Genomic DNA, 26,467 nt, shown 5'->3' on the forward strand with positions numbered 1-26,467 from the left:
GCAGATAACTGCTACTACATAAGCTACAAAAGAATCAAAAAGAAAAAAAAAAAAATCACTTTTCCCTCTAACAAAAATCTTAAGTTTCAGAATTCTCACTATTAAAGCCCACTCTCTGCTCAGCAGGGCCCAAAGAACAATTCCTGTGCTTTCTAAGCCTCCATACGAAGCAGTTTAGGGAGAAGAATTGTAGTTAGATTTCATAGCAAACAGGTTCAAAAATACAGATAAAAATAAATGACTGCCTCTAGTGAAAAAAATGCAACATCTTTTATATCCTTTTAGATGCAGCAAGTAAACAAGGATAAAAACATTTTTGAACAGAATGAGATAGCCAGTTGTAGTTGCTTTCCAATGCAAAAAGATCAAGTTGTTTTTTTTTTTCCATATTGCCTCAATGTCCATAGTAGTCGCCAGTAGAGAGCCTTCCCAGATCTGGCCATTCTCATAGGAGAGTTAGTGTAAACTCTTTGAAAGGTTCACTGTAAAGCCAACACACCTGGCCAAAGCTGACCATCACACCTCCTTTAACAACAATAATATTTTTAAAAAAGCAAAAGAAAGCCAATTAGAAAGGAAAACGTAAGACCCCATACTTACAAGATCATAGCCTTGGTTTATAAAACCAAATTTTAGGCACCTTCTCTTCTATTCTGTACTTGTTCCTATTTCTTATTATTCTGAAGCGGTATCAGCCTGAGTCGTTTTCAGTGTTTCATTTGCCAGATATTTTTTGAGTGGAAGTTCAAGAGCTATAAAGGGGGACTCATTCTTTTCCCGCCAAAGGCAAGGGTAACCTTTCTGCTGGCTTCCCAGACCTGAACAAGCAGATGATGCAACACTCACACAGCTGAGACATTCTTCATTATTCTCTTTAGCCTACAGTTCCTCTTCCCCTTCCTCATTCAAATCCACCTCTCAAAATGTTCAGAACCATGTAAAGACCTTTCTTCTGTCACACTGTTTTGTCCTGGGATGGGGGACCACGGAGCTGCAGCCTGGCTCCAGTAGTTCCCTTCAGCTACAGATGTGCATCCAAGCTGTGCCAGCTACTTACAGAACTACAACAGAAAGTTCTCCTTTTTCGTTTCATCATTGGACCATGTTTTCTTCCCTTCTACGTGACCTAATAAACATGTCTTGAGCATTTCAATTTCTGTGGAGAAAAAATAAATTTCTAACATATACTGATCACAGAATCACAAAATCATAGGGGTTGGAAGGGACCTCCAGAGATCATCGAGTCCAACCCCCCTGCCAAAGCCAGTTCACTACACCAGGTAGCACATGTAGGTGTCCAGGCGGGTCTTGAATATCTCCAGAGGAGACTCCATAACCTCCCTGGACAGGCTGTTCCAGTGCCAATCCCTGGATGCAGGCAGCAGTTTCATCTCTGACTGTCTTCAGTGCAACAACTTCCACCTAGTGCATGCCTGGGTTGTGCTACACTGCTAGCAGTTAGCTAAGGTTGCCTTTCCATACATTAAAGAGTGAGTTCTTTTGCAACCAGTCTGCTTCAAAGCCACTCCAGCTATGCTTCAGCAAGCCTTCAAGACAGGTACATGCTTTTAAAGTAGACAAATTGTGCTCAAGCTAATTCCACTAAATGCCATAATTTAATAATTACAATATATGCCATGGAGCCAAATTAGCATATAGATTATACAAATAGTTTGAGTCCATTTACATTACGATGCTTGGACAATTTTAACAACTAACTTCAGGATAATTTTTTTAAGTTTATTTTGAAGCAACTTTTCCTTAAAATAAATAAATAAATAAATAAATAAAGGATTTAGCTGTTGCAAAGTATGACAAGTTTACAGCTGTCAAAAGCACAATAAAAATGGAAGTCTGCCTTTATCCCAAACTGGAATTAAAATACAAGACAAGTAACTAAATCTACAAATGAAATACATACTTAGAGATTACCTGCAGGACCCCGTCTTTAAAACCACTGCACAGGAAAGAGGCTATTTTTTCATTTTGCAATGCGTAATGATTTTTTTTAGGTTATGGTGCCCATTTTCCAGAGATATGTCTGCTAATACATCCACTAATAAAATAAATACACTAAAAGGAGGAATGATGCCACACAAAGTAAAACCTTATTATATGCTTGATTTCAGGTTGAAATGTCATTTTGAAAGAATTGTTAGCAAAGCCTCTCTACAAAATACAGCCATTCTGTATTGTTAAGCTTTCCTAAATGATGCCATCCAACACCACAAAAAATATTTATTTCTCAAGTGAAGCTACCATATGGGTTCTGTAATAATAAGCTTCTCGGGTTACGGCTCCTCACCTTCATTAGCCACAGTCACTCATCACAGGAACACAATGAAACAGTAAACCTTATGAAACTCATGAGTTATGAATTTCCTGGTAAGAGTTTATAATGAGAAGAACTTCAAAAACCAAGCAGTCCTAGATCCAAAGTGTTTAGGAACCACCTACTGAAAAATCTATACAGATTAAAAAATTAAGGCAACCTTTCTTGAATTTTGAGTAGTCTTAAAATATTCTTAAGATGTCTTTTTTGACTGGCATTCTTAAATAATACTGTAGGTGATCATCTTACATGTATTTTCAGAAAGGTAAAGTAATAGGTATCTTCAAGTATGAATGACTTTCTTGTATCTCCTACATAGGCACCATCACACCAGGAGAGACCAAACACAACAGAGACAAAACAGTGAAGGGAAAGAGAAGTTCAAGTGAGTGCTGAATACTGGGTATGGATAGAGGGAAGGAGATGGGGAAGTCTGGAAGCTGTGGTCCTCCCTTCCATCATGGGAAATAGACTCGTAAGGCCATTCACACAGTTCAGAGAAGAGAACATTTGAGGCTTAGTGTAGTTTAGGGCCCTATGGACAGAATTTCTGGCAAATGCTAAAGTACCTGTTGAAGAGAAAATATTACTGCAGAGAGCTCAACAGAAGACGCTGAGACAGATTTGAGAATGAAAGGAATGGTATGACTCAGACAATACGGGGATGATCTTAACTTTTAATCATATAAGGAACTCTATTTGGAGGTCTCCACAAACTGTAGTTTGTTTGCTTCAAAATGCTTTATGCCTAGAAATAATGTCATTCTTAGTCTTATTTTATAGAGAGGAATTCAGGAGAGACAATCTGAGTAATCTGCTTAAAGCCACTGAGTGTCAAAAACAGTGTTCTTAAATTAGTAACAATAAAAATGTGAGCTCCAGGGCCTGCTAAGAAGAAATTTCTTTGGGAATTGGGGCCAAAAAAGAATTTGGCATAATGAATTACAAAAGCAGAAGTATAGATACACTCCAATGGAAAAGAAAAACAACACACTCCAAGAGCAAATAAACTGCCCAGGAAACAGCTTGAAGAATGTACTTGCTGTAAGGCTTACTTAACACTTTATGTGATAGATGAGGTCTTCTTTAAAATAATTATTCTGATTTTGCGGAGACAACGTAGATGAGAAGAGAAAAAAGGTAGGTAGGGAAGTTGAAAAGAGGATTAACTGGACAGAAAAGAGAAAACAGTGTTGCCTGGCTCTTGGTTCTGAGTTCATCCTTGTGGCTGTGCTATCATTTGGAAAAATTCGAAGCCCTAAGAAGTAGAAATAGAACAGGTAGGTTAGAACATTGTTGATGCCTAGCAACTCCTCATATTTCAGCCTCATCCTTAAACTCCAAAAGAGAAAAACGTCACAGACAAAAAGGAAATAAATTATGACTTGATTCAATGGAATGTAAATAGTAATTTGAAAACAAAGAGTGATGGGGTTTGTTGCGTAGTCACACAACATTCCTCCTGGATTTGAAATTCACCAGCCACAGTTCCACCCCTTTTGAAGTCCAGCCTCCCATCCTGGCTGTTTAGCCCAAGCAGGAGCTCCAGGTACTTTTTCATCTGCTGCCAGGATGGGAGTGATATGGCTGCCCAACCCATCTCGGATTCTATGTTTTGCTTTTCATGTTATCTTCATTCTGCTTCAGCTGGCAACTGCAGAAAGAGAACTGAAGTTCGTGGTTGCAGTGAGTAGATTTGTTTTCTATTTAATTGTGGGATATGCAGGGAATTTGGTATGTCTGTCAAGTCAAACAAGGTGTGCAGTTCTTTAGCCTCTCTTTAGACTTAAAAATACAACTTTTTTTTCTTACTAAATTTAAAGACTTCTTAAGATAAGAATGCCTATAGCTATAAGAAATTTCACCTCCTAATTACTAGTTATTTTTTCAGTATAAATAAACCACGTCGCCTTGTGGTAGAGGCATAGTGCACAGGGGCACAGAGATCTTAAGTCTAGTTTATCCGTTGCATAGTCAGACCTTGCAATCGTGGCCTACCTTCTTTGTGCTTGGAAGCTGAAGCTTTTGATGGTATAAGGTGCTCTGAAATTGCAAAATAGAAGTCACCATAAAAATGGAAGCAGTTGCTCAGAATAACTGAATCAGGATAGTAGTGTACTAAGAAAAGGGCATTTTCTGTAGAGATCTGAGGTGGGTGTTGCATTTACTGTAGTTATTGTGAAACCAGACTGTAATTGTATTGTGCTGGTTCATCGCTCTTTTTAAAGTAACTGGACAGTACTTCAGCATCAGTTTTCCCCATAGCTAAAGTAAATGAGAGATTAATTCAATAAAGTATTTTGGATGGTGAAGGTTACATCACAACCTTTTCATTCTAATTGTTTGGGGCTTTCTTTTGTAATGAGAAGGATATACTGATAAAGAATAGTTAGTTTAAAGTAGTATTTTCAACATAAAGTTTTGGGGATTTGAATTTACATATATAAATAGGAATTTTATTTTAAGATGCTCTTCCACCCTTCTGTATTGGCTAGATTATGTAGATGTGCTACTTGGAGAGAGGCCAGAGTGCACCAGAAAAACCAGTTTCTACTCCTGCTGAGCCTTATTGCTCTATCAGACCCTGAAGAAGGCAGGAACTCGACTCTAATTCCAGTAACGTTCTGTATATAGCAATATTCTTCAATGTTTCAATGGTGAAAGGGAGAACTAGCTAGATGCAGGGGTCAATTCAGGCTGTAAGCATGCTTTGGAGAATTAACTCTCTGAAGAGAATGAGGCATTTACTGAATTGCAGCTGTTACTGTGTGCTAACAAGCAATGGTACTGGAAAAAAAATAGTTACAGGAAAGGCTTACCATTATGGAGATAAGATCCTTCCTATCCTAAATCAGCTTCTTTATGACACTTGTGCAGCTATCTTCTCCACTTTCCTAAAAAAGAAAAAAGAAAAAGAAAAAGATAGCACTGTATCTATTTATGAAGTAAATTATCAGAACTAATGTTAAAATTTGTATATTTAATTTTAAATATACATTTAAATATACATTTAAATGTCTTTCTTTTATCTTTGACACTTTTTCTTAGACTGACCAATCTAACTGAAAAGTTACAATAGATTCAGTCTTGTTATCAGTATATACCTCCTTTCTCAAGGCATGGTTTCTGATTGTTCAATAGAATTTTGCCTTCTAAATTCACAGATTGAATTCACATGTGATCAGAATTACTAGCAGAAACAGAAAGGGAAATTAATAGAAATTGGCCCCAGAACATTTCATTGACATAATGGGAGAAAATGACAGTCAGGCTACAGTCGATGTAAGTCTACACCTTTCTGAGTTAATTCAGTGGCTGTTTTCCAGCTGTATTCTCTCTAAGTTGCTATGTAGTCACCTGAGAGTATTATTGCATTGTGAAAAAGTGTCATAATGAACACATCTGCTAGGGAGGGTGGAACCAAACAAATTCACTTTTGCTCACTTCCAGATTTGTGCTGAATTGCTCTCTCCTCGTTATCTTCCATCTTTGTGCTGATTTTGTGTGTTTTAATTATTAGCCTCAAGTGCTTTGTGGTGAAAAGCTGTAATACCAGCCAATTTGTCAAAATGCTGTTTCAGATTTCCTCCTCACATGTAGATATTAACACTAACCATAATTCTTAGACACTAACTCGGACGTAAGAGAAGGAAATAGTAACTATCTAAGACCATCAGGCATCCAAGTAGAAATGCAATACTGATCTATTATTGTCTCTCTGTAAAGAAGTTCTGATCTGTAACTTCTGCTTCCAGACAGGCACTCATGTCAGCTATCATTTACACAAAGAGGTGTGGTTCTGGAGGTAATGTGATTTCATCATGCCTTTCTTCGGAACAGGATGTGCTGACTAAGGATGTTATCTATCTAATCAACACAAGCCATTTGAAATCTTGACTGAACATGCTCACTATTTCTGCATCTGTGATGGACTGGCAGCATGACTGGTTCCACAGATCTCCTGTTCTTTTCCTTCTTATTGCTAGCTGCAATATAAGAAATCTTGTTTGAGTCTGTCAATAAAAATGTCCATGTGAGGCTTGCTATTGTGCCACATTGTGGACTGCAATTAATGACATTTTTGAAGGAAGATGTTTTATACACATATACATGCCATATTCTCAGCTTACCCCTCACCTACCCTTGTTTTCCTTCAACACGATCTTTCATCTGACTGTAATAAAGAATGGGAGAACCCAAACATCAAATCAGCTTCAAGCTGCACTGGTGCTGAAGGAGAGGAAATTGGTAACTCTGCATCTGATGCTTTTGAGAACTGTCTGAGGTCATATAAAGTGACATATTGAGAAGCTAAAGTGAACACACACAGGAGGTGTGCTTTCCACTTTTCATGTGTATTCTCCTTGTGTTCTTTTCCTTCTTGTTTGTCTTTTCTCCTTTTATGATGCCTCCTTCTTCCTTTTCTCTAATCCTGCCTTGTTGCAAGTCCTCTGACAGGTCAGGAAGGCAATCTGTAATCCCAGAGTAACAAATTCTGCAGCACACCAATATTTTTAAAGTAATTGGAATGATCAGTTCCAAATGCAGAGTGTTGAGAAATACATATTGATGATCAGAGCAAGCTTTGTAGGCATATTGTTTTCTTAACAGCATCAAGTAGTCTAACAAAGAAGGCAAAATGCCCAAGTTAAAAAAAAAAAGGTTTCCTGACACATAGCTGAACATTACTGAATGAGTTGGCCTTTTAGGTTGAGTAGCTGATGAGGTCATTTTTTCATTTTCAGTCATAACAGAAGCAAGGTCATTTTCAGAAGCAGCAAGGAAGAAGAAGGTTTGAACACAAACAAAAATCAGCTGTCTGAGAAGTTTAGTCTTTCAATTCCTAAAAACAGGATTCTGGTCTTAGCAGTAGTTCTTGTTTCTTTCTTTTTACTTCCAGCTTAGTGTTAATATCATATTTACATGTCACCATACAATGCTGGTGCGAAAATGCAAACAAGGAAATGAACTTTTTTCTCTTTTGAGTAAACTTATAGAAACCATGCTGGTTTTTAAAGAGAACAATTCCCACTCTTTCCATTCCTTAATGTTAAAAAGAGAAAAAAAAAATCTTTTTCTTTAGATTGCCAGCTCCCACATATGCTCATATACTCACAAAATCACATAATCACAGTCGCTGGGATTGGAAGGCTTGGAAGGGTCCTTAAGAGATCATGGAGTCCAACCCCCTGCTGAAGCAGGTTCCCTACAATAGGTTGCACAGCTGTGTGTCCAGATGGGATTATCTCCATAGAAGCAGACTCCACAACTTTTCTGGCAGCCTATTCCGGTGCTCTGCCACTCTTAAAGAGGGCAAAGAAGTAAAAGAAGATCTTCTGCATGTTAGTGAAGAAATTTCTGAGTTCAAATTTTAGGCCATTGCTCCTTGTCCTATCACTACACACCACCAAGAAGAGCCTGGCCTCATCCATTTGCCTTTTTATAAAAATTTATAAACGTTTATCAGATCCCCCCTCGATTCTGTTGTCCAGGCTGAACAGAGCCAGGTTACTCAGTCTTCCCTTTTATGGGAGATGCTGCATGACCTTTATTATCTATATGGCCCTCCACTGAGCGTTTTTTAGGAGTCTTTTTTGAACTGGGGAGCCCAGAACTGGACACAGTAGTCTAAATGTGGCCTCACCAGGGCAGAATAGAGGGGGAGGATCACCTCCCTCGACCTGCTGGCCATGCTCTTTTAATGCACCTCAGGATATCATTGGCCTTCTTGGCCACCAGGGCACACTGCTGGCTCATGGCCGACTTGTTGCCCACCAGGACACCCAGGTCTCCTTATATCATATATTTGGATCTTTGTTTTTGCCTTCTCAACTCTGATCAGGTGCTACTTTGTTCTCGCATTGAATGTTTTCAGGGGTTGACTGTTGTGACAATGAAATATACACAGCAGTTTTGTTGCATATGAAGTGTAAAGCATCATAAAGTAGTATTTCAAATCTAACATTTTTAAACTAATGAAAAAGGCTCACTTCTTGGCCAGGTTTTGATTTGTTACTATATATTACCTAAAAATAGTAATCTAATCATGTCAGTTTGAATAACTGTCAATTACTCATAAAAATGATTTTCTGTGAAGTTGGGTAATTTAACAAGAAAGTACACAGCTACATTTTAATTGGGAATTTAACCTTCATTCTTAACAGAGACATCAGGTTGTTCAGAAGAGCTAATTAATCCTACATGGCAATGTAGTATGTCAGCATGTCAAAACACTAAAGAAATAAGCACTGTCACAAAAGTCCCCTCACTCATTTCTCATGTCTCCAACTGAATCAAGCTCCAGACATTGTACCTCTTTGCCTGTTCTACTGTTTTCTACAGGGTCAGTGAGAAATGATTACAGAAAATGAACTGAAATTCCAGACTAGTAAAAAAAAAGCATGTACAGAATTAAAAATTGCATACATAGATAAAAATAAAATATTTAATAATATTTTATGAACTATTTTGCTATACTTGAACTCAGAATTACCTTTTTTTTTGAAACTCAGCAATTCATTATGAATCAAATATTTCGTTGATGCTAGTAAAAAAATGACTTTTGATTTAATGAACAATATTTATTTCAGGTTGATCACATTTTCAGTGAAGTTCAACTAGCAAATGTGGGAGTGGCAAACAAACTCATCTCACTGATATCTGGGAAGAATGATGTGACTTAGGCAGTGGGGAGTACTAATTCTAATCAAGTTATATATCACTATATCAGTGTGTTATTATGGAACAAACGACAATTTATGAACAAATATAACACACTTCCACATTGACTTTTTTTCTTTTTCCTTCAAAATCAGGAATTAATTTGGTTATTTGAACATAGATACAAGTAAAGGTAACTGTTTCAAGTTTGGACCAGATTCATGGAAGGCCGTTTGGAACCCTATGAATTTGTATTCCAGTGTTTTCTTCCAGATGAAATTTTTGTGGAGCTCATTTTTTAAGTCTGTACATGGCATATTTAGGGAGAGGAAAACAGACATTTTCAGAACTATTTAATCGGGAGTTGGTACTTTCTTTGTATGGTGGAAGAAAGATACTAAAAGACTCACTTAAAGTTTCTTGATGTACAAATCATATGACTGTAAATATCAAATATTCACCATGCTTGAATGTCCAGCTAACCAAACTCTTTGATGTCACTGAAGTTAACAGAAAAATTCCTACATGCTTCCTTAAATATTCTCATAAATACGTGTAAAAATAGCAATAAATATTAAGTAAGCTAAAAGTGTAATTGATAAACTTTTACTTCTTTACATTGTGGCATGAGCATGAAATTAAACACAAGACAGTGTGCCTGGAAGGTACCACTATGAAAAAAAGTAGTCTATAAAATTTCAAGTGCAGTGTCAAAATAGTTAAATCCTCATATAAGCACTCCAGGAACTGTTTTTAAATCTGGAGTGGTCAAGTGTACAAAATTCAACCAAGCTTCTTGTATAAAAGTGCCTAGCTATGAATGTAATCTGGGCATTGGCATTTTGGCTCATTAGATTCCTGAGTTTTAAATGAAAGAATAATCAGGATCATGACCCCTGAACTCCTATATAAAGTATCTATTTTTCTGTGTAAAGAACGTACTCTAATCCTATTTGACTAGGTTGCTGCTTACTTTCTAATATTTGTATTTGAAAAATGGCACTGGAAGTAAAATTGTGTGATTGTCCTCTAGCCAGGGAAGAATGGAACGCTAGCAGTAATTAATTTGCTTTGTTAACATGAATTTTATTAGGTTTTCCGACATGGTGACCGATCACCTGTTGTAAACTTTCCAACTGATTTACACAAAGAAAGTGAATGGCCCCAAGGATTTGGACAACTTACCAAGGTATGTTAATTTTATTAGTAGCAGTTATCTATGCTACAAAAATAGAAAGTGGCCAGATTTTGATATGTACTCTGCAAACATCAGCAAATCCCAAATACGGATAGTTGCTATTAGCAATCCTCAATAATTCGTAAATTTTTGTCGAATATTATTCATCCAGCTTCTGTTAAACTGAAGTCTTATTCATCATAGCTACATAAATAACTTCTTACAAACCTTCTCGCTTCCTGAGAATTTGTCTGCCTTCAAACAAACGACAAGCTTAAAGATTATCCATGATCAACCATTACTGAAGTTCTAATGACCATTAAAAACTGGGATCTATATTAGGATAAATTAATTATATGTGCACGTCAAGTGATTAATCCATATTTCATAATTTTACTAGCACCCACTTACCCACAAAAAAAAGGCAGTCTTGTAGGAAAAAGCTGCTTCTGGGGACAGCGTGTCTTCTAATGAGACTGCTTTCAGTCCAGAGCTTCAGTAGGATATGCTGAAACTACTTAACATCAAGCCTTAGCTCTTTAACTGTATTTGGCGTATGCAAATCTGGAGCAAAGAGAGGCCCATGCATTCTGTAGCAATACGTCATCATGATGCAGAAGCATGAATCAGAGACAATTCAGCATTTATTATTTGAAGGGAGGCTTGAAAGATCGATAAAATTCAGGCAGTCAGAGAACACGTTATGATCTCCCTTCAAGTAGCTTATAATATAATAAGAAATGAAAAAAAAAGTTGCTACTTTGGCATAGATTTTAGGGGGAGCTCTTTTTCTATTTTATTATCTCTTTATCAACAATAATAAGAATGTACTTCTCTGACAGCTAAAAGTTAAATTTCTGTTCAGAGCATTTGAAATGAATAATAGAAAAGAGAGTGTGCAGTGGAAGACAACTGCAATTGTACCAAACCAAAGAAGGGAATACAATTATTAAAGACACATAATGAAAACCACAAAGTAATCAGGTTGATCAAATAGCATAACAATGACAATAATGAATACAAGTTTATCGATCTTCCTTTTTCAGATGTCATTACCAGACATATTCTTTACAGCGTTGATTATTAATATCTCCAGGAGCATTTACAGAGCTACAGCACTGTGGAAACAGTACTTTGTATAGAATCAGGTTCATTTCCTGTTCTGCAATAATGCTGGAGTCTTAAAATCTCAGAATGTATATTTTTTTTCATAGATATGAATAAGTATTTCAGTTAAAAATTCTTTATCACCCACAAAATATACAGTATGTTATACAAGTTGTTAACAATAATGTAGAAAGAAATTGCTGAAGACAAAAAAGAAAATAGAAAAGAAACGTATTTAACGTTCTCCAGTCACATTAAGCTAATTGTCATCTGTATGCTTGCCTCACAGACTGGAATGCAGCAGCTCTTTGAACTTGGACAGTACACGAGGAAAAGATATTCAAACTTTTTGAACAGCACATACAACCGGAAAGAGGTATAAAGCAGAACTGTCTGTAGGACAATTATCTGACATAGCAGAATGTTGGAATTTGTATAAAAAGGACATCATCATATTTCTTTCATTAATGCAAAATCCAGGTAATAGAAGAATTCCTTTGAAAGTCAGACTTTATGTCAAGGTAAAAACATGGAGTCAAGACTTTAACTTTAGGCTTCTACATTTAATTTGGTCCAGTTTTCCAGGCTTGAACAGCTCCGCTCCATCTTATAAATTGGATATTTATCCATAGTGACCTAATATTTTTCTACTCTGCTTAAAGATGAATATATATCTAGTAATGTGGTGAGCCATGTTCACATGCGTCATCCTGTGAACAAGTCTCCCAGTTGTTAGAATGTGCTTGTCACATAGCACAGACACATTGAGGGGAAACAGCACTACTGTTTTGGTCAGTGTCTGAGGGATGCAATGATGAGAAAGTATAAAAGACTATAGCTTTGCCATGCCTCCAAGAGAAGTTTTATTACCCATTATGATTAAAAGTACCTTCATCCTTGAGATACAGCAGATGGATCGCATCAGTGTAACCCTGAACATCAGAAAATGGAAAGCTTCATACTTTTAAAACATATTTTCTTGTTCTTTTTAGTTCAGTTGGAAGGTTAGATTCCAAAGTGAAAGATGCACTGGCAATTTCATTTATGCAAATGTACTAGAGCCTTAGAAAGTTGTGTTATGGTTTCACTGCTCTGATTCTATGCAAAAACAGAAGTGAAAACATGAAGCCAGGATTGATGAGTTGTTTCCTCTTGTTGTTGTTGTTGTTGCTGTTTTTTGTTTGTTTGTTTGTTTGTATTGTTGCCATTTATTTACTAACTCTTTGCCATTTCATTCTCAGTTCTATGTCCAAAGTACAGATTTTGACCGTACCATTATGAGTGCCCAGTCATACCTTTCTGGCCTCTTTCCACCAACAAGCAGTCAAATTTGGAACCCAGAGCTCCTCTGGCAACCAATCCCTGTTCATGTTGTAACAAAATCAACAGATCGGGTGAGTCTTGATGCTTCCTATAATGCCTTACGATTTCTCAGAGGGGTTTATTTTGTTTGTTTGTTTGTTTGTTTAAAGAAGACTATAACAAACATTTTATACTCTCTTTGAGTTCGATCTAATAGAAAACATCAACCATAGCAACTGGCTGATACACATATCATAACTCAAGTGTAATAGCTGCATGAAAATCCTCACTCTGCAGTTGCAGAATACCTGATTTGTCAACCACACAGATTTTCTTCAAGCTCCAACATTTCTCCTAAAAAGGACATTTTTGGACAGTATTACAAGGAAGCTGCCCAAAAACAACATAGAGAGGAAGTGCTTTTCTGAATATCATTCAGCTAGATGAAGTTCCCCTCATTAGCAAGTTGATTCTTAGTATATTTCAGGAATGGGATTTACATCAGCCACTGTAATGACCTCTCAATTATTACTTTCCTGTTCTAGTAGCACTTAGGCACTATAATTACAGACAAGGGTCCTTTTATGCTGTACAAACACTTAATGAAACTAGCATTTCCCTTACAGTTTGTAATAAGAGCAGTCCCACCTGAATGATTGGTCTTGTAGAAGTTTTGCTGTAAACAGGTCTTCCTGCTGACTCAGGTTTAGCTTTTAGTATCACTGGCACCTGTGATAAGAAAAAAAAAGTTGTTGTGCTCGAAAGCAGCTACAAGGAGAAGGGGTTTCCACAAAATTGATTGGGCACAATGCAGTTCAGCTTGAAATTTGCCTGTATTCCTAAACAAAAAAGAATATTGTCACTTTTATTTAAATGAGGAATACTAGGGGCAGTTCTCACACCACAGGACATGTAAAAGCATCAGAATGGCCAGAGCCTTATGTATATAAAATCGCATAGTCCTTAGGGGTGTCTAGGAGTATCACAGTGCAGTGCCATGACCTGTTTGGAGAATGCAAGCTCATCTATAGGATGGTCTGGTACCTCCTCACTTCTGAAGCTGCTTCAGAAATGGGTATTGATATTTCACTGCGTGTGATGAAACCTCTCTGAGTCAATTCAAAATTCTTGCTGACTATGCAAACCACCTGAAAAAAAAAACAAAAAAAACAAAAAAAAACCCCCGCTGTTGCCTTGCCAAGCCAGACAGATGTTTGGCAGGCTTTTCAAGCCCCAAGCAACACAAAATGGGAAATTGAGGCCAAATACAATCCTGAAGAAAAAAAGCAACAACCTAATCACAGTTCATTTTTCAGCCACTGAGATCTCCCAAGACCTGACAGGCAGCAGCACTGAGCACTGTTTTATGAGGCCAAAAGGAGTGGCTTAATTAATAAGACCTAGAGGGGCATAATTAAGCCATACAGAAAGAGAAAGATTTGTTATTGTGTAATTAAACAACATTCCCCAGCTTTTTTTTGCAGCTTTGAGCCTTCAACCTCAAGTGTGCTGCTATTACAGAGAAAATGCCCCCATGGAAATGTGTCCAACTGAAAGTGTGCTACTGTCAGTTGGTGGCTGCTGCAAAGTCTCATATTTATCAAACGAAAAGAGAAGCCCTCTATGTACAGTCTGCTATTGTTCATTGAATGGCAGAGCAGATCTTCTTCCTCTTTCAGTCCTACATAGGCTATAGATATTCAAATTTAATGGCTTTTACTAAAAGCCCCTATACAGAGAGTTTTTCCACTGTATGTTAAATAAGTTCCATTACACAGTTTCTATTGTTGCAGGATAATATCACTGCTGGGTGAAAAATGCTTCTGATGTGACATAAATTGCTGAATCAGCACAAGTTTATTTCTTCTCACTGTAATTTTTTGCTGACAGACCTCATTAGGTATCATCTAAACCGTTACGGAGTCGCTGTAGCAGGGCCATGAACTTATATCACAAATATTACATCAGAAATCTCAGCAACAGAGAAACTAGAGGTGTGTTCATTAGTTCTAAAACTATTTTAAGTTTTGCTTCTTTTGTTTCAGAAGCTGCATTTTCCTCTGCGGGACTGTCCACGTTTTGACGAACTTCAGAATGAAACCCAAACATCTAGTGAATTTCAAAGTAGAATACAACCATACATGGTAAGACTAAATGAAGAGGAAATGAAAAATAAGAAAAAGGACTTTAAAACAGAAAAGTTAGATTAGACATTAGGAAGACATTCTTTGCTATGAGGATGATGAGGCACTGGAACAGGCTGCCCAGAGAAGCTATAGTTACACGATCCCTGGAAGAGTTCAAGACCGAGTTGGATGGGGCTTTGGGCAGCCTGGTCTAGTGAGAGGTGTCTGCCCATGGGGAGTGGAACTGCGAGGTCTTTAAGGTCCCTTTCAGACCAAATCATTCTATGATAACAGAGCACTAAAGCAAGCCCAATCAGGCAAACACTCTGAGTTGTGTAAATTTCTTTCAGAGTTGCATTGGACTTACATTTTTAACCAAACACAAAACTTCACAGTCAGTGATCCTGAATTTCCCATTCCAGTGCTGCAGACGACTGTGGATGTACAGATAATATATCTGTCTCATGCAACTATGTGGACAGAAAATGCTCTGGATTGTGGTCATTGGTGTCACAGCTGTACTGGTGCACTCTGTAATAGCACTACTGCACAAATGAAGGAGGAGTCTTTTGTTTCCCTTACCCTGACATTCTCTCTAAGTCACTCAGGCTTCTTGCTTATGCTTGTTGGGCTAAACCCAACTTTTTCTATTTTTATTTGCTTACACCTAAATTTCTGCTAGCTCAGCTTCTCTAGGCAGACTCATTCACCTGCCAGAGAGGTGAATTAAAACTAAATTGCAGTCCTCTCTCATCTACCAGCATGAAACAGGCAATGTAGAAATAAGGAATATTATCCACTCCCTTTATTCTTTTGTGGTATCACAAACAGTAAGAATCCTTTTGGGAACTTCTGTGGACCTATTACTTAGACCCTCAGCCTTCTTTCAATAGGTGAAGGAAAGTCTAGTTTCCTCCTCTGCTTCTTTTTACCTCATCCCGAGTATTTGCCTCTGTTTTTTGTTTTGTTGTTGTTTTTTAATTTTCCATTTTTCCTTCATCCTTTATTTCTCATCTTCCTTTGTCTTAAGTGCCACCTTCTTCTTTTCTTCTGAAGGCTGGAGGAGATGCAGGTAGCCTCCTGGAGCAGTCAGAAGAAGAGAAGAAGATAGCAGCAAGAATACCAGACATCCATAGTAAAGCTGAGCAAAAACCAGTGTCTGAAATAGAAATCAGCATCTCAAAATTGTTAAAAAATGAAAACTTCAACCAGAATATTCCTTTATAAGGATTTTAAGTGTGTAACAGTACATTAAAGATTTGCATGTTGTCAGGTTGGATGCTAGTGAACCTGTATGCATGCTGTTCTGTATGTACTGAGTATTTGTGGTGTACTCACTTTTTTTTCCCCCCCAGGATTTCTTACAAACAATGGCAGTTAACACAGGACTTGAACTAAATCATCTTAAAATACTGGACAATTTCCAGCTCTGGAATACATATGATACACTGTACTGTGAGGTAATAACAATGCAATAAGTGTTATAGGAAGAAAATAACTCCAAGATGTTTCAGTTAAACAATGTAAATGTGGTTCCTTAGAAAAGAATTACCCTCTATCTTGAATTTGCTTATTTTTTTAACTTTGAACCTAAATCCTCATTTAGTGCAATGGTAAAAGATACTCCAAGAGCATGGCTTATAGCTTTCAAAACTGTTGTCTTCATTTGATGTTTTACCATAAGGAACTGGTACCAAAATCTTTATTACTTTTTTTTTTTTCCCTTTCAAATATGTTGCTGTATATTTTCTTTGAGCATGCTGGCTGGGTCATATTGATTTTTACCAGGAAAATGATTTTTTTTTTTTTTTAATCTATTGAAAGGCAAATATCAAAATGCATGCATATTGAAAATAAGAAGTAAAAATGTATTCTGTAAGATAGAAAACTGATTGCTGCAGTGAACAGAGTCAGACTGATACAAAGCATGGGACAATTCTGTATTGTAAGACACAATCACTGTTACATGACAATAGAGTGACACTTGTCTGTAAGTGACCAGTGATGTGATAGAAGCACTGTATGGAAAAGGCGGGACAATTTGGAGCCAGATTATACCCTGAAGGGCCACTATTAGGGGACAGGAAGAGGGTAAGACATGTGCTTGCAATTTTCACACTAACGGAATAAAAAAGTAGTACTGCTACAGTAATAATACATGGTGCCTCACAAGAGATTACCTCGACACAGATGATTGCCCTCTTCCTGTTCATCCACTTCAGGTTGATCCCTATTTCTACAGAGGGTATTTCATGGGCCGCTGATGAGAAAAACCATAATGGACGAAGATTTGCAGGACAGCCTCAGAGAGTCCAAATGAGGCTGGGCAATAGAAAGATGGGAATGTAATAAAAAAACATTGCTTTCCTTTCTCACTAGAGTATTCACAATTTTTCTCTACCTGTATGGGCCACCAAAGATGCGGTGGGCAAGATGGAAAAACTGGCAGAATTGGCCTTATTATCACTATTTGGAGTTTATAAAACAGAAGAGAAATCACGACTACAAGGAGGTAAATAAAAATGCTTCACTCCCAGAAAGAATGAGACAATGGCTGTAATAACATAAAACATCCTGTCACCTTATTTATGAAAAATTATTAATCACAACATTGGTTTGTAACTGTGGACATTGGATGCCACGTTAAATGTGATAACATATGCTGAATATGGGACTTTGCATGGGTTAGGCATTAAAAAAAAGGTATAAACATGAATGTCTTTGGTTATCCTATAGATTTTAGGAAATTAAAATTTTGAGGAAAAAGAAACAAGGAAAAAAATTTAAGACCTCATTGGTATAATCTTTACTTCTCTGATATTTGTTTAGATTAAGTGTAAGTTCCTTTTCCCCAATATTTATTTTAGATGTTTCTTGATCTTTTTTTTTCCTTTGATGCAGTGTTTTTATATTGTGCCAGAACCTTAGCAGCACACTGATAGCTCTCTCAGAACCTGATGTAAAGTTGCTTCAAAACACTCTGATCAGAGTGGAAGATGAGAGATTCAAGTTATGTCTCTACTGCAAGAACAAACACTACTGCTTTGCTCCAGATTTGGGGTGCACAAGCTACGCACATTCAGACCATACAGCAGCATAAGACACAGGCATTCAGTGTGTGATTCACAGGTATCCGTGAGCAGGAAAACTGGACAAGTGAGCTTGAGTATCCACCATCTGGACTGTTTGGGGCTATGCTTTGCAATGCACCTACCCTACAGTCTAGACCTAGTTAAAAATTAGCAACCTCATTATCTAGGCATACACATCACTGGGTCAGGCCATTAAAAAATTACAAGCTCAGATATGAAGTTTGCTAGCTGGCAGCTGAGCATAACATGAGGTCAGAACTTTTTTGTGTTCTTTTTTGTCCTTTTCCCTTAGGATGGTATAACTTGTGCTGCAAGGAATTTCAGCTACTTTTGTTCTATTGGCTTTGGAGTGTCTCTGGTTTGGACAAGAAGTACAAAAGATCTTTGATAAAATCAAGAATTGGTACTGAGTGACTTGTGGAAGTAAATAGTTAAAAATATTTCTTCAGCATCTAGAGAGGAAGTGGCAAATGCAGCTGTCATTATTGCAACACTCCAAAGAGATAAAAAACAATGGAGATCTCAGCAGAACAAAACTGGAAGTGTCATTGGCCATAAATCTAAGGATCATTCTAGCTGATTTCTGTAAATTCAATCACTTCAGTTGGCCTGGATGATGAATGATATACTTAACCTTCCTTTGCTCTGTTTTCTCACTAGTTGTGAACTTGGGATGAGCTAAAAAATGAGTATGAGATCTGAGTAGATGTGTTCTGTTTGACACTCAGAACCCTTTACTTTTTTTGGTTGTATGCAAATGTTATATCTTCATTTTCCTCTTCCTTTCCCCTCCATCTTTTTAAGGTGTCCTTGTGAATATTATTTTAAATAGTATTAAGCAAGCTACCAATTCTTCAAAAGAAAGAAAAATGGAGGTCTACTCTGCAGTAAGTATCCTCACTTTTTATAAAAATTTATATGATTTCACTAGTAAAAAGCTCTGAAAGAGAATAATCAGTCTTCATGTAAATTAAATGAGTTACATGAGATACAGTTCAGTTATACAATCCAATTCAGCTAATAAGCTGAACCCAGGGCAGTATCAGAATATAGCAGGACAACGCTCACACCTGTTTCAATCAAACTGTACATGGTAAAGATATCTGTGTATTATATCCTTTTATCCTGCAATTTTTTGTGCAGTTTATGTAAGTTGCACCTTGCCTTAAGTGCTCCTTATCCAGAGATGTTGATACACAGCAGAACTCCAGCTTTCCTTCTAAACACTTCCTCTTCTTAGAAAAGAACAGTACATTGAATATTCTTTCTTCTTACTTTTTTAAAATTCCAGTTCATGTTGTTTTAGAGGACAAAAAGGGCCATTTGGGTCAGATCAAGGTCCACTTAGCTCATACGTTGTCCTGTCTCTGTCAGTGGCCAGCAGCAGGGAAGAATGTGAGAATAATACCAGCATGGGGTGATGCTTTCCCTGATGCAACCTCTCAACAAACTGTCGTTTATGGACTTCCTGAGTCAGAATCTTTGTCTGTGCTTTTAATAACTCTCAACAGACATTTTTCCATCAATTTATCTAATTGCTTTTAAAATTCATTTAACTTTTGGCATCTGTAACACCCTGTGGCAATGACTTCTAAACTTGTGTGTTAAAAGAAAAAAAAAGTATTTCCATATTTATTTATTTTTCAAAACTTAATACTGATTTAATTCCCTCCTAGCATTTCTATTGTGGCTAAAAGAGAACAGACATTCTTTATTCACTTTTTCTGGTTCACCTATGAATGTACTATTTTCTGTCTCGTTTCTTCCATTTTTCCTTTCCCTAACTGCTTTAATCTTTCCTTATTTAGGAGTTGTACAACACTGTAACTTTTTTCTGGTTGCCTTTTCTGTGTATTTTCTAGATTTACTATATTCTTTTTGAGAAGGAAGTACAATATGCATCCAGAATTTTCACTGCTGCTTTAAAGCCTTAGGACCATATACACCCTTATTTTTGAGACTGATTGCTCTAGGAAGTTCAAGATCTTGCATAATAATTAAAATGCAGAAGTTAGACTATAATACAGAGAAGAGGGACTACAATACAGAGAAGAGGTAACAGGGGAGAGGAAGAGATTGCAGGTGGATGATTGAGGTTAACTGATTGTCAAAAATGGAAGCCAAACTGAGATTTTATTGTGTAAGTCAAAACAGAAGAAACAGAAGTTTAAAAAGAGTGTATATGGAGGTGAGGAGAAACAATTTTTGTGTGCAAATATTTGGTACAATATCTTTCAAAGGACTTGGATTTTAACTTGAAATACTGTAAAATATACTGCCTTGTACAGCCTTAATCTATTCTTGGAACCAAAATTCATTCCTGAGGGAAAGGATAGCAAAACGCCTGGAAAAAAAAGATTTATTTCTCAGACCAGATCATGCTTTCCCTCATTATTTCTTCTTAAAAAAGTATTGCCAAAGATGTCATATTCATACTGCAGTACCTCTTTGGAAATGGCCACTGCTGTCTGAAGTAATCCGTAAACATTTTGCCTGATAATGAATACATTCTTACAGTCAAATTTACACAGGCTTTATTTCATCTGGATTTCTACCCCCTCTCTTCTCATTATTCTCTATAAATGGTAGTTCATTTTACTGAATTTCAGTAATGGTTTTGTTTTGTTTTTTTCCCCAATAGCATGACACCACAATTGGGGCCATCCAGATTGCTCTCAATATTTTCAATGGAAAATTGCCACCATATGCTGCTTGCCAGTTTTTTGAGCTCTACCAAGATAACAGTGGGCAAGTATCCTCTTATCTATGTAAGAATAAGGAGTATTTAAAGTTGGTTCCCTTTTCCTGCAAATCATTTTCTCTCAAATACTCTGAGGGGATACAAATTTGCTTTAAACTGGTATTTCACTGAGTAGCCAATACAGGCACAAAGATATATTATATCAGGAAAAATCACATTTGTTGGATATGCATATATCTGTGTGCTTTGAGACACCAGAAGAAGAAGAAAACAGTCCTTATCAACTGGAAGTAAGTGGTAAATCAAACTTAACTGTTCAAATGGTAGCAACATCTCTCAGGTATCTCACAAATCCCAAGTAAACCAGAGGGTTTAGAAGAGACAAAAGGCTTCAGAAGAACCTTTTGCTCTGACTGGTGATCTGTGTGGTAACTGTCTTTGGCAAACTGTCTTTCATATGTCTCTTAGAAAACCTCCGTTCTTCAAGAATGGGTTCTAGAGGAGGATACTAGAACCTGTTTGCAACATTCTGCCTGTTGGAAATCTTTTATTTAAGAACAGTCTTTTAAAAATGTTCTCAATTTCATTAATCAGGCGGTACAGCATTGAAATGCATTATCGGAATGACTCTTCAGTGGATCCTTACTTACTCACTCTGCCAGGATGCACCTCTTCCTGCCCACTTGAGAAGTTCGCTGAATTAGTTTCTCCTATAATTACCGAAAATTGGTCAAGAGAATGTGGGAATAAAGACAGAATGAAAGGTAATGTAACAGCACTGTATTTTCTGCGTAAGACATGGAAGCAGAAATTGTATCAATGGCCACAAAATTTGTATCTTTCACGTGATAGGTTGATCTCCCTTTAACAGATGTGGACCAGCTTTACTGTGGATGAAGAAAGCAGATTAAATTATATTTCTGCAAGGATGTAAAAGATAGAGTTGTTTGACAGCGTGAAGGCAGTGCTATTATTATTATTATTATTATGATTTTTTGTGATTATTTTTATTTTTATGATTATGCACATTCACATATGGAGCTACCTAAGGACATGGCCCAAAGGGGAGCTCCCATCGCTGCAAGTATACAACAGAAATAGAATTCATATAGGTGCTATGCAAGGAGTCCTGTGTATGCTGGATTCATGAGAGCTTCTGCAGATACAAAACATAAATGGCTTGCACATGCAGAGTAAGATTTATGCATCTGAATCTCTGGCACATGTACTATAATACCTTAGCCTTCACTGTATGCATCCAGTGCAGTTGATTTATGCAGTCAGAGCAACTGTTTTTCTTGAACTACCAGCAGCTGACAGCTGATAACCTTTGCCAAATTCCCTTCTTCCTTCCTGAATGTTAATTTCAGGAGGGCAAGGCACAAACTGCCACTTTCCATTAGTCATAGTATATTTCTCCCTTCCTGAATATATTCAGTGTTTTGCTGATCCCTGATGAAACTCTTGGTTTGCATTAACTACATACAAGATGTCTGTCACTCCTGCCCTGTGAAAGCCTAGAAATAAGATCCGGCCATTCACAGGAAACTGTGTGTGTGCTTTCAGGATTAAAGTGTATGTTTTCAAACTTAAATTAAATGTAATACAGACCACGGACCTTGATACAAATATGAAAGTTCAACTATGAAAATATTTCCATTATACATACTTTTTATTAGACCGTTATCTCTGTATCTAAGATAACATAAACATATGTCTCTCCTTAACACTCTTATTTTTTTCTTTACAGATATCTATATTGGATTTGATGTTGCTGTTGGCTTGTTGTTCATTTTTAACCTTGTTCTACTCTATCTCCTTTATCACTATGGACGCTGCAGGCGCAGAAACAATTACCAAGACATTTAAAAAAGAGGTGAAGAAATAGAAGTGAGCAGCTAGACATCAGGCAATTCTTTAAATTGCTCTGCCTTCTATCCATCAGTTTGCTCTGGCCAAATACATCTCCAGAGCATATTCAACAAACTTGAAGAGCTGAGGTTTCAGTCCTAAAAGACTGAGTATCTACAGTGAGAAACACTGTAGGAAATTCTTATTAAGGATATAAATTGATAGGAAGAAAGAATTACTTCAGTTTCTACCTTCAGGTTTTCCACCACTATTAAACATTATTAAGCTATCCACGAGGGTGAAGGAGTACTATTACTTATGATTTTTTTTCTTTTTTGCTTTTTTGGGAGTGGGAATTGCCCTCTGCTTCTCTCTTATCCTGCTCAAGGAGTCTTTTTTCAAAAATCACAAATTATAAATCTTTCTTACTTCTTATAAACAACTATTTTGATGATGCACAGGAAAATGTTTTCAGTGAGCAGAAGCTGCAATTACCATGTGAAAAATATTCATGCTAGCATTGGACATACTGTTTTTTGCGTTTATTCATGCAAATCCATGCATGGGTTTTCAGCTTGGCCTCCAGCTAATAAAAGCCTGCTGCCTGTTTTTAAAGAAGTTATGCTACTACAGCTCTCACAGAAATTTGTAGAAATCTGGGGGGGCTGTCAAAAAAACAAGCATCAAGCAAGAAGCTTAGTGCAACAAGATCTTTGTCAGTGTCCACAGATTTGCTAATACAGATAAGTAAATACACTGAAATCTATTTGCTGTGGCAATGTTCCCTTCCTACTTCGCTGAGCTCCCATTTATGGATGACGCTTTGCCCTACACCTCTGATGGCTCTGTATCTTGTCCTGCTTCAGGACACTGATATAATCTTAGTTCTCTCAGCCACGCTTCCTTCAGCTATTGCTTTTCTTATTATTTTAATTTACGATAACTTCTTCTCCTGCTCAAAATCCCTTAGGTTAGCAATATATGCACTGGAAGAAAGAGACAATTCTGCTTTTTGTATAGTGATCTCTTCTGTGAAATATATTTTATTTGTTTAGACTGTAAGCTCCTAGGTAGGGAATCTGTTACCATAATTGCTCTCTAGTATCATAAATTACGATTATCTGAACTGATATTGTTGTATGAAATAGTGCTTATTGCCATATGTTTCAAGGGCTGAATCAAGATTTTCATCCTGCAGTCCTGCAGAGGATACTGTGCATTACATTACCATGAAGAAGCCTTTTAAAAAATCAAGACATTTATACAGACAAGTGCCAACAGCAAGTTCAGCCTGACAGAAACAGTAAGCAATTGTGTGCTCAAGATGATGACTTCCACATAGGTGCAGAAGTCTAGAGATGGAGCTGCTTAAATCACATATAGAATCACATCTACGTTGATGCACTGTTTCTGAACTGACTTTAGCACACATCTGTGTGCTGTGATTTGGAGCACAGAAGCTTGAGTCAACTACTACAAATCTACAGAATCCCTCAGTCTTACATCAACAGACATATTTCAAATGGGATGTAATTAGATGTATGGATATTAAATGGCATAAATCAAGCAAAATTACAAATACTTGTGGGAATATAGGGCTTTCCAAACGTTACTGTTTTTCCTGCAGAGGTATTCACCTTTTGAAGAAATATTTCCCACTCAGTAAAAAGCTTTTACTATATCCCTGACATTTCCATTTTAAGTGATGGATTTGATTCCTACATGGTAAAGATCTTTTGTTGTATAACAACTCAGGGTAAAGTACTCAATTAAAAAAAAAAAAAAATCTGTAAATCAGATATTTTGTATGTACAAGCTTCAGATTTTAACTAGTTGCTCTGATCCTCAGTGCAAAAACATAAGTGTTTATATTGTAATCAAAGTGTTAGAGAAGCTCTACAAAACAAACCTGAACTGGTTTCTTAGCAGAGGACTCACAGTAGGGCAGAGCTCAGCACAAACTGCAAAATGGATCCTGACTCCTTAATATATATTCTCAGTGACTACCAGATGCTGAGCTCTATTCCATGACCACAGAGCTCCTGACACTCACTTAAGGACAGATTGGGTATGGCTGTTTTTGTTTGTTTGTTTGTTTGTTTTTTACCAGAAGCAGTCAGATCCTTGACAAATGAAGATGTATCACTGATTGATAAACTGCAGCAAGAACTGTTCTTAAGATATCACACAGCCAGTCAGTTGCACTTTACACAAAGCAGAACGAAGCAGGTTTTTCTGGCATTGACTCTTAGAAAAAGAAGCACATCCAGGTGAAAAGTAAAATGTGAAGTGTCTGAGACATCTTTCGATGCTACTCTAGCATAAGCTCATAAGCTGCTTCAAAGGATTTTAAGAGATGAGGTAATTCTAGTCACAGCAGACGCTGTCAGAATTTTATTGTAGGAACACCTGCTTTATTAATAAAAAGTCATACCTGGAAATACCTATCTACTTTTAGAAAGAATCCAGTGAATTTAAGTTACACAGAATGTAATGGATAGATTCAGATGTAACTACAAACTACGTTTGTAGTCTAGGTCTCAAATCTCATTTTTAGTAAAGAACCTTTGCCTTGTTCAAAGCCAGGTGGAGTAAAAGATTGCAAAAAAGCTCATGGCTTTTTGTCATTTTTCGAGCTATTTTTAGAAATTGCACAGCAGAATCTGTTGACTGTGATTAGAAAATATCTTGTCTCCAAGCAATTTATAGCACTGAAATAAAGTATGTTAAAGAAACAATGCATTTGTAATTGTATTTGAGTGAAAAGCAATGGAGCTTTCAGCATGCCTATAATTTGCAAACAAAAGTGAATGCTTAACAGTTGCTTCTTCTGTAAGAATAGATTTTTAAAGGTGATGCTTTGGCATAAATAATGCTAAAGTTGATGACATCAAGCTCTTTCATTTGCCCTCTAGCAGTGACATCATCTGCCTCTGCTATAATCACAGTAGCAACTGGCAGCTCTGCAGCAGGGTTTCCTGGAGAGTGTGGCAGACAGCAATGCTGACACAGCATCTTCCAGCTCTGTCAGCAACAACCTTCTCCTACTGAATTGATTTTGTTCTGGAACTTGTTTATTCACAGTCCTAAATATTATAGAAACTGGGACAGTACAGCATAGCTATTTGGCTTAAGTAATGCCAGCTCACTCCAAGCCATTTGTGTTCATTTGTTCCTGTAACATAGAGACACTTGATCCTAAGGTTACTATTTGTTCTCATTAAGAGCATTTTCTTAGGTACGGTAAGATACAGAAAACAGAATAACAGATACATTGTACTAAATATAAACATATATATATCAGTTCAAAACATCATTAGTTCGGATCAAATCCCAGATGATAAAGGTTTTATTTCTACATTCTTTGTCACAAACAAAAAAAGGCTAAAATTTTCACTCCCTGAAGAAGAAAGATTTACAGACATTGAATCTGAATAGAGTAAATGATGAAGGCAGAAGCTTATTCTTAGACCTACAATCTTGTCCTTTATAAATCCCTGTTAAAGTGATGTCAGCAAAACTGCATAGGATTGCACTGTTGGCCTGAAATGGCTGAAAATATTTACACTTTAAAGCATTTCTTGTAAGGGAAGATAGGGATGAAATGTGGACATTTAGCTACAAAGGAATAGTTTTATTGACTTATATGACAATGCTTTTTCACCAGAAGCTGCTAAGCATTAATACACAAAAACAACAACAACAACAACAACAAACCCACAAGCCATCACCACCACCAAAAAAACATGAATTGTTACTGAAGTAACAGGAGATCATTTGAACAGTTACACTGCACAGACTCTTCTATGACTAGGCAACTCCATTCCTGAAGTGACCTTAGCATTGGCAAAGTCTGCAAGACCACATCTGGGAGTTCAGATACAATATGAAAGGCAGCTAAGAAAACACATCTGAAGTTCAGTCATGCCAATTTGTGTAATTTCTTTTTAAGTAGAGGAATGCCACTACTTCCTCTCCCAAGACTTAAAATACACTGCCAAATCCATCCTTTCTGCAGACTGAAGTTCCAGCAATCTATTAATAGAAATCCGTGAAGAAAGTAAAGACACATTTTTCAATCAAAATAGTGGCAAAAGAAAAGTCTTGGCCCCAGCTCTT

General features: G+C 36.9%; 1 protein-coding gene and 1 long non-coding RNA gene across 4 annotated transcripts in view; one reads left to right on the plus strand and one right to left on the minus strand.

Moving 5' to 3' along the window:
* The window catches only part of LOC104911543, a 70,319-nt gene that overhangs the window by 26,423 nt on the left and 17,429 nt on the right, over positions 1–26,467 (minus strand). For 2 of the 3 annotated variants that reach the window (XR_004160165.1, XR_002116190.2), the window contains exons 2-3: positions 13,227–13,307; positions 5,152–5,226 (exon numbers count right to left, since the gene is read on the minus strand). This is a non-coding gene — a long non-coding RNA (uncharacterized LOC104911543). Of the gene's footprint in view, positions 1–1,057; positions 1,157–5,151; positions 5,227–13,226; positions 13,308–26,467 lie in introns of all 3 variants that reach the window. The other variant, XR_004160166.1, reaches the window with a different exon arrangement.
* On the plus strand, positions 2,125–24,332 carry LOC100539248 (prostatic acid phosphatase-like). The gene is made up of 11 exons (XM_010712927.3): positions 2,125–4,018; positions 10,086–10,181; positions 11,566–11,652; positions 12,518–12,670; positions 14,624–14,722; positions 16,060–16,164; positions 17,084–17,216; positions 18,601–18,683; positions 20,438–20,544; positions 21,092–21,261; positions 22,248–24,332. The coding sequence occupies exons 1-11, from the start codon at positions 3,905–3,907 to the stop codon at positions 22,364–22,366; spliced, it is 1,266 nt and encodes a 421-aa protein (XP_010711229.1). The 5' UTR covers positions 2,125–3,904; the 3' UTR covers positions 22,367–24,332.

Source organism: Meleagris gallopavo, chromosome 6, assembly GCF_000146605.3.
Source record: "Meleagris gallopavo isolate NT-WF06-2002-E0010 breed Aviagen turkey brand Nicholas breeding stock chromosome 6, Turkey_5.1, whole genome shotgun sequence".
In the NCBI taxonomy this organism is placed as follows: domain Eukaryota; kingdom Metazoa; phylum Chordata; class Aves; order Galliformes; family Phasianidae; genus Meleagris; species Meleagris gallopavo.